The sequence below is a fragment of the Musca autumnalis genome, unplaced genomic scaffold (genome assembly GCF_047663935.1).
Source record: "Musca autumnalis isolate F117 unplaced genomic scaffold, ASM4766393v1 scaffold_5, whole genome shotgun sequence".
Taxonomy (NCBI): Eukaryota; Metazoa; Arthropoda; class Insecta; order Diptera; family Muscidae; genus Musca; species Musca autumnalis.
The window spans coordinates 29,912,912-29,922,466 of NW_027412088.1; the positions used below are offsets into that span (position 1 = coordinate 29,912,912).

Here is a 9,555-nt window from a genome sequence, read left to right on the forward strand (position 1 = left end):
GTGGACTTGAATGGATTACCCCGGATGATGCTCGAAGTTCTTAGGGAAAACGCATTGATATGGTACAGGAACAACAATCAGCAGTGGACCTCATGGAAACTATTTCGGGAAGATTTTCTTCGATTCTTCTTACCTTCGCGGTATTTCGAGCAACTGGAGGACGAAATACGGAAAGGAAGCAGAAACCACGGAAGCCCTTCATTTGGCATTGAAGTGGCTCAATTCAATCGACAATCCTACCGGGAGACTGGCTCGCTGGGCGCTGGAATTGCAGCAATACACATTCACCATCGAGTACAGAAGAGGGGGCCTAAATGTAGTAGCAGACGCTCTGTCCCGACAGCCGGTTGAAACGTTGAGGCGATCTGTCGAGGAGTCGCTTACCCAGTGCACTTGGCTTAAGGAGAAAATGGAGGCGGTCAAGACGGACCCGAAGAAATACCCGGACTATGCCATAGTAGGGACGCAGCTGTACCGTCATATACAGAGAACCGCGAACGACGACGATGATACGCCCTGGAAGATGTGTGTTCCTCTCCCTCTGCGGGAACGCGTCTTACGTGAGAACCATAGCCAGCCTGCTGCCGGACACCTGGGCGTTCAAAAAACCATTCAGAAAACATGTGGACGCTATTACTGGCCGGGTATGGTTCGGGACGTTGCACGGTTTGTGCGGAGTTGCGACTCCTGTCAAGTTTACAAACCGAGCCAAAAGGCGCCGGCAGGGGAAATGTTAATATCGGTGCCTGAAGAACCGTGGGCCGTCGTATGTGCTGATTTCGTGGGACCGATGCCGCGGACGAAGCACGGGAATAGCATGTTGCTAGTGTTTATTGACAAATTCACCAAGTGGATTGAGCTGGTTGCAATGAGAAAGGCCACAGCGGAAGGGGTTGTCAGGGCGTTCCGAGAAAGAATATTGGCCCGGTTTGGCGCGCCAAAGATGCTAATAACTGACAACGGTAGCCAGTTCACCAGTCGTGTTCTTGAGACATTCCTGCAGGAGATAGGTGTTCGTCGACAATTTACAGCCCCATACTGCCCTCAGGAGAATCCGACGGAACGAGCAAACAGGACGGCCAAGACTATAATTGCTCAGCTGGCGCAGAACAAGCACAACCGTTGGGACGATTTTCTACCAGCAATTACATTGGCTGTAAATTCGAGCTTTTCAGAATCGACTGGGTACAGACCAGCATTCCTCGTACAGGGTCGAGAACCGTGGCTTCCCGGTGCGTTGTTCGACGATGTCACCACCGGTACAGGAGCTCGTCACAGGGAACCTTCACAAAGGGCAGGAGAGCTACAGGAGATTTTTCAGATCGTCAGGAAGAACTTGGCACGAACGGGGGAGGACCAGAGACGTCGATACAACCTCAGGCGCCGTAAGTGGCCCCCAGATGTGGGAGACCAGGTATTAGTTAGGCAGCATCCACTGTCGAAAGCAACAGAACATTTTGCGGCAAAACTGGCCTCAAAATTCGACGGTCCATTTGAGGTCGTTAGTTTTCAGTCCCCAGTTATTGTCAGAATTCGTAAACCTAGAGAGAAGACTGAAAGGAGTGCTCACCTCGGCGACTTGAAGCCCTACATATCTAAGCCTGAAAGTATTAAATATTGTATGTTTACTAATCCACTCCCTATCTATTCTCTCCCCACAGATTCCGAAGAACCAAGAATGCACCAATCCACCCAGCCAACACGTACCAAAGCTTTCTACAAGCACCAACACCAGCTCGTAGAGTCCCTGAACCCGAACACTCCCCCTCCTATGGTGTCTCCAATGTCAATCGAGGACGATCTGACCAGCCTTCCACCGACCCCGGGTCGCGGCATATTTTTTGGCATGGATTTTCCACCGACGCCCGGACGGAAAGTACTTTCCTCCCCGTCGCCCCGATACGCTCCGGACTCGGAGTCGGAATCCGAGTATACTCAAACGAGGGTCAACCGTCGGTTGGAGCAATATCGAAGCCCGGATAAGAGTGATGATGGCCCCAATACGCCCGCGATTCCGAGTGTGGTGGTGGTACCACAACCATCGGTCTCCGCGGCGGAAATCTCATTTGAATGCCGTGAAGCATTCCCCGAAGAGGTCAAGCTCGGATTACGGACGTGCCTTCGAGAAGCATTGCGGCGTTGGTCACCCCACCGTCAGTATAAGCGGGTATTCAAAGTGGCGGGTAGAAGACTGCGGGTCCAGGTCAACCGACAAGGAAAGATTTTTGTGACCGGGCGCGACTAGCGGCCTCCTTCATGGAGGGGGGCAGTGTGACGACGAAAGTCGCTACGCTTGTTTTTGTCCCCACTTTTCTTGTTGTTATTGTTGTTTGCATTATAAATGTTGAATTATATTGAATTACATAATGAATTCCTCGATAAAATCTGCTAAGAACACGTGTTTTTCTATAATGTGATGGGTACCACAAGAGCACGTGGTTTTGGTTTAATTATTTGAAATTATTTTTTGGGTAATAGGTACCAACTGGTTTTTCCTATAAAAGGACAGGAGGAAATTGAGTGGGGATCAGTCAGTGTTCAAAGGAAGTGAAGTCAACAAGTGCGCGAATTCAATCGAGTGGAAGGAAAAAATCGCAGATAACCAGGTGAGTCATAGTGGTGATATTCAATAGCTTGCCCAGGTTCCTTGAAGTGTTCGTAACTCTAGGAATTCCCTCGCGTACTCTTGCCCAGATTCCTTGAAGTGTTCGTAACTCTTGGAACTCCTTCGCGCACTCTTGCCCAGATTCCTTGAAGTGTTCGCAACTCTTGGAACTAGTGTACTCTTGCCCAGATTCCTTGAAGTGTTCGCAACTCTTGGAACTCCCTCGCGTATTCTTGCCCAGATTCCTTGAAGTGTTCGCAACTCTTGGAACTCCCTCGCGTATTCTTGCCCAGATTCCTTGAAGTGTTCGCAACTCTTGGAATTCGTGTACTCTTGCCCAGATTCCTTGAAGTGTTCGCAACTCTTGGAACTCGTGTACTCCTGCCCAGATTTCTTGAAGTGTTCGCAACTCCCTCGCGTATTCTTGCCCAGATTCCTTGAAGTGTTCGCAACTCTTGGAACTCGTGTACTCTTGCCCAGATTCCTTGAAGTGTTCGCAACTCTTGGAACTCGTGTACTCTTGCCCAGATTCCTTGAAGTGTTCGCATCTCTTGGAACTCCCTCGCGTATTCTTGCCCAGATTCCTTGAAGTGTTCGCAACTCTTGGAACTCGTGTACTCTTGCCCAGATTCCAGCTGTTGGAACTCCCTCGCATATCCTTGCCCAGACTCCTTGGAGTGTCCGCATCTCTTAGGTCCCCGCATAACCTCTGCAGGTTTCATGAAGTGTCCTTAATTCTTGGAACCCCCCTTCGCGTGAGTCCTTTTCCCCGCTCGTCCAGTTAGTCAAGTAGTTCGGAGAACTTATCCAGGTCTCCTGCGAAGCCTACAGAAACCTTGCCCACATCTATCGATTAGCCCATACTTCCACGGCAACCTGTCTGGAGGAGGACCCGACCGGTGGGCGAACTTATCCAGGTCACCCAACAGGCCGGTATAGACGGAGAACTTATCCAGGTCTCCCACACAATCAATATTCGGAATCTTCTCGGGTCTCCCATCGAGGCTGGATCACCAGCGGCGGGCGGATAGGTGAACTTAGCCAGGTCACCTCGAACGAGCGGTCGGAATTTCAAACCTTTGTATACACTTAAAAATTTACCTTTGCTATATTTTACCCCCTGTGTGTGTGGAAGCAAAATATGAAACAATGTTGCATATTTTACCTCCTGTATATGTGCTGAAGAGAAAGAGACCAAGATTTGAGGAGAGAACCACATTTAACCAGAGCCAGAGGATTTTTCCGTCCGTCCGCCAGTCTCTCTGTGAGCATGCCCATTCACGCTCATGTCTTTAAATTTGTATGCTTAATGAATTTCACAATATTGTGAAATAATCTTAAATAAGATTCAATGTATGCCCAATAAATTTCACAAGTTTGTGAAATTATTGATGATGGTCAGGTTCGTTCGTCTTTTGATTTTCATAACGCCACTATGAGTTGAAATGAATGTCAAAGTCTCTCATATTGCAACAAAGGAAAGGAAAGATCGATTCATCCAAATAATTATATATTGACGGCATTTGATGAGATCGTCATCAGTACTTAACAAGTCACGGTTTATTCAACATCGCATTCCGAAATTCTCATTGTTTTTAAAAATGGCTCGCCATATCTGCAATTATTGTGCTATTACTTTCAATGTTAAACGTCAGTTTTTAAAGCATGTGAAAATGCATTGTAAAGATTGCGGTCAGCTGTTTAGCAATGTTTCCCAACTAAAATTCCATCAATTATCAACACATACTAATCAACAACATGAATCACCAACTACATCACAGATGCAAGCTAATAAAATAGATAAAATTAATCGATCCGATAAATTATGTAAGGAGTGCAACGTAACAGTGAAGAATATGATATCTCATATTCGTTGTGACAATCATCGCCGTGTTGTTAGGAAAAATATGGGAAAAAATATAAAAATTATAAAAAGTGCATTTAATCAGAACATTACTTCTTATGAAGTGGAAAATACTAAAGACATTATACTACCCCGTGATTTCCTAAAAGACGCTAAAGACTCAATAATAAAATGTTTAAAATTTGAATTGGGTGAAAAAACAAATATCAAGATTAATATGGAGCTGCAGGGACAGTATAACAAACCCACGGCTGTAAAAGAGAATCCATCAAAATCTACCGAGTCGACAACAACAGAACAAGTGTTTAATCACATTTCCAAGTCTGTAGTAGTATCCCTAGGAGATGATCTAGAGGAAATCTTTACCAACCATGAAAATGAGCTTGTTGATAAATCAGATGAGTTTCAAGAAAGAGGTTCTGGTTGGGCATTGGAAAAACTTTTAAAAATTGATGTCAATATTAAAAAAGTTAATTTAACTCGAGGTTCGCAATTCATCCCAACACCACCATCATTGAGATCAAAAGGTGCATGCATAAACATCAAAAATAAAGATGAAAACTGCTTTAAATGGTGTATGGTAGCGGCACTAAGTTTCCCGAGAGAAACACATGTCGATAGAACATTTTCATACAAAGTTGATATAAAACAGGATATCATCCGTCTAGAAACTGGAATAACATTAAACTTTCTAGGTTTATGTTTTCCATTAGGACTGAAAGATGTAAAACTATTTGAAAAGGCAAACCCCGAAATTAGTGTTAACGTTTTCGGATATGAAAATGAGTCGATCGTTGGACCATACCATCTCACAAAGGAGGAAAAGACCCATCATGTCAATTTGATTCTGCTCAACGATGGAGATAAATTCCATTATATATGGATCAAGAATATCTCACGGTAATATATCAACATTTAATAATACTCTATAAATTAGTATATAATTAATTTTATAATCTTATTGTCTTTCAGCCTTTTACGATCTCAATTAACTAAACATAAAGAGGCAGCTTATATTTGCAATGGATGCATCCAACCCTTTCATGTTAAGGAGAACCTCGATGTTCACAAAAAACAATGTGGCGGTGCAGTTTTCAGCATGCCCCAGACTAAGAAGGATGCCATAGTTAAATTCGTAAACCACAAAAAGAAGGAGAAAGTAGGATTCTCTATTTACGCAGATGCTGAGAGCGTATTGAAACATAAGGAGCAGGAACCCAATAGCAACAGAAAAACAGTGCAAGTAAAAGAGCACATCCCATGTGCTTTTAGTTATAATATAAAATGTAGTTTTGACTCTAGTTTAGATAAGTTCTTTATTTATACTGGCCCCGACGCGCCAAAAGTCTTCTTAGAGAATTTAATAGAAGATTGCAAGTTTTTATATAATAACTATTTGACAAAAGTCCAACCAATGATTACTTTAACACCCGAAGAAGAATCACAATTTAAAACAAGTATCAACTGCCACATATGTGATGAGCCGTTAGAGGGTGATAGGGTCCGCGATCATTGCCACTTAACTGGTAAATATCGAGGCGCTGTCCATAATCAATGTAATCTGAAATATCAAGTTCCTAAATTCATTCCAATATTTTTCCATAATTTTTCGGGCTATGATTGCCACCTCTTCTTTAAGGAATTAGCTGATTTTGGAGGAGAAATTAAAGTTATTCCTCAAAATAAGGAACTATATATCTCCATGTCCTATTTTATCAATATGAAAAAAGATGAGCCTACTGACACCACTAATTCAAACAGTACAGTTGTTGTAGACGAAGAAGAGGAAACAATTGATGAAGAAGATTCAGAGGAAGGAGGAGAGGAAACAAGTGATGAAGAGGTTTCAGAAGAGGAAGGAGGGGAGGACAATGAAAAAGACAAGAAGAAGAAAAATAGACTAAATAGACTAGAATTACGTTTCTTGGACAGTTTTAGGTACATGTCTACAAGTTTAGACAAATTGGCAAAGAACTTGCCTAAAGATGCTTTCCACGCCGTAAAGCCACATTTCCCGAATGAGGAAGATTTTGCTCTATTGACAAGGAAAGGTGTTTTCCCTTACGAATATCTATCATCATTCGAAAAATTGGATGAGACTCAACTACCACCCATTGAAGAGTTTCACAATAAGATGACAGATAGTGAATGTTCAATAGAGGACTATAACCATGCGACAAAAGTCTGGACACATTTTCGTTGTAAGACTTTGAAAGACTATATGGAACTGTACCTGAAAACAGATGTTCTCCTACTAACGGACATTTTTGAAAATTTCAGAGACTTGTGTAGGGGAATTCATTCTTTAGACCCCTGTCAATACTTCACAGCCCCATCTCTATCTTGGGATGCAATGTTACTATGCACCAAGGTTGAACTTGAGCTTTTTACAGATATAAATATGTATAATTTCTGTAAAAACGCAATCAGAGGTGGTCTAACTCAATGTTCAAATAGACACTCTGTAGCCAATAATGAAGATGCTCCCAATTATGATAAAAAGAAACCCGAAGTAAACATATATTACTTGGACGTCAATAATTTATATGGAACAGCCATGACAAAGCCTCTCCCAGAAAAAGATTTCAAGTGGGAAGAGAACTTGGAGAAATTTAATGATCCTAAAGTAATAGAAGCAATTCCAGAAGACAGTAAAACTGGATATATTTTAGAAGTTGATCTCGAGTATCCAGAACATCTTCATGATCAACACAATGACTTACCCTTTTGTCCCGAAAATAAATGCGTTGGGGGTTCCAAAACCAAAAAGTTAATAGCAGATTTGACGGACAAAATGTCATACACAATTCACTACTCAGCTTTACAACAATGTTTAAAGCATGGGTTAGTTCTTAAGAAAGTCCATAGGGTTTTATCTTTCAAGCAACGTGCCTGGTTAGCTCCATACATAGTAAAGAATAATATGCATCGAGAAAACGCTAAAAATGCATTTGAAAAAGATTTTTTCAAATTATTGAACAACTCGGTATACGGCAAGACTATGGAAAATATAGACAAAAGAAAAACAGTTAAAATTGTAACAGAGTGGGAAGATAAGAACAATCAGAGGAAAATAAATGTAGCTAGCAAGCTAATTGCTAAACCAAATTTCCATAGTCTTTCTATATTCTCTGAAAATATGGTAGCTATCCAGATGCGAAACGTAAAAGTAAAATATGATAAACCATTATATTTAGGTTTTTGCGTGCTGGAAATATCAAAGGTGTTGATGTACGATTTTCTTTATAACTTTCTCAAAGCTAAATTTGGTGACGCCTTTATTTTAAATTATATGGATACAGACTCTTTCATAATAACATTTATTGGACTGAACCTATATATGAAACTCACTAGGAAAGAAATAGACGAAAGGTTTGACACCTCAGACTTTTCCCCTAATAATAAATATGGTATTCCTCTAATCAATAAAAAGAAATTGGGCATGATGAAGGATGAAAATAACGGAAAAACCATGCTTGAGTTTGTAGGACTTCGTCCTAAAGTCTATGCTATCAAAGTTGTTGATAGCGACGATGTGAAGAAATCTAAGGGTGTTAAAAAATCCGTAATAAAAAAATATACAATAGATACATATAGGGAATGCTTATATGATAAAAAAATTTTGTATGACACAATGTATTCATTTAGGTCAAGACAGCATACTATAACCACAGACAAAATTACAAAAATATCTCTAAGCCATCAAGACGACAAACGTTTTATAAGAGAAGATGGTATAAGTACATATGCTTGGGGCCATAATAAACTAAACAATATAAATGAGGATTTAAACTTGGGTAATTTACATTCACCTGTTCCAATGGACATTGATTAAAAATGTAAATATATTAAATTAAGGAATAAAATAAATTAAGGAATAAAATCTAATCTATAAATATTGGTTATTAATTGTCATATTGTTAGTATTCCAACATATTTTCATATTACTTTTTAGAAATTACACATGGTATTTGTATTAATCTTTTTTAACAATGTTTTACTAAATAACAATATATTATTATTATTATTACTAAATTTACACATAAACACCATTATTTGAACTAAATATCTATGTACTATTACTTACTACATACATTTATAACGTTTTTTGAAAGAAAAAAAAAAATACAGCAATACTTTATATATTTGAAATTACAAAACAATGTGTTTTATTTCATTATTGAGTTTACATGATATAAAGGTAAGTATGCAAAGAACTTATACTATTTTTCGAACGATTCCAGTCAATGGAACATACTCCACCAGACGATCATGGATAATTAAGCAATATGCTGAGGAATTGGTGTATTGGTTTCAAATTGAATTTTTAAATCGATAGCTACATTCTGCACAGCTTTATTTTGATTACTAATGTCAATAACAGCAATTGGGTTGTCTTTAAAGCTTGAATATGTGAGAAGTGGTTGTGGCTACCTCATATAATAAGATTTTTAAAACTTGGCATACATGTCTTAGAGTACTGCATGATTAATATATAATATCTGCCTCTGGTAGTTCTTCAATTATAGAAACCATCTCATTTGTATGGTCATATTTTCCTCTTTGATTTGATTCCACCAACAGCTTTAATCGTTCAACAAGAACATTGGGATCGTTCCAGTATTCATATTGGGGATTTTCAAGATTTACTCTCATTAGTCCTTTACCAGTATGAGTAGCATCGATTATCATCTTTACTATATGAGTGTATTTATATCCTTTGTTAGATTTTACTCGTTCATTATGGAAATATTCTTGGAGTATTGAATAATGCAGATTTATTTATATTTAATGAAATGAAGACAAATTGGCTACATTAACTTTGACAAAAATTACATTTTGGTCAATGTATCGAACTCCAAACCACTAACATAATTTAGAGAGAGAAAATGTATGTATATGAAGCAACAAATGGTCACTTAATGTTTACTCTTGGGTTTTTGTTGCAATATGAGAAACTTTGACATTCATTGCAACTCATAGTGGCGTTATGAAATTCAAAAGACGAACGAACCTAACCATCATCAATAATTTCACAAACTTGTGAAATTTATTGAGCATACATTGAATCTTATTTAAGATTATT

At 39.5% G+C, this 9,555-nt stretch overlaps 1 protein-coding gene across 1 annotated transcript; it reads left to right on the plus strand.

Moving 5' to 3' along the window:
- The first annotated feature begins 4,163 nt into the window (after positions 1-4,163).
- LOC141405035 (uncharacterized) lies at positions 4,164-8,437 on the plus strand. The gene is made up of 2 exons (XM_073988991.1): positions 4,164-5,369; positions 5,442-8,437. The coding sequence occupies exons 1-2, from the start codon at positions 4,207-4,209 to the stop codon at positions 8,302-8,304; spliced, it is 4,026 nt and encodes a 1,341-aa protein (XP_073845092.1). The 5' UTR covers positions 4,164-4,206; the 3' UTR covers positions 8,305-8,437.
- The last annotated feature ends 1,118 nt before the right edge of the window (positions 8,438-9,555 follow it).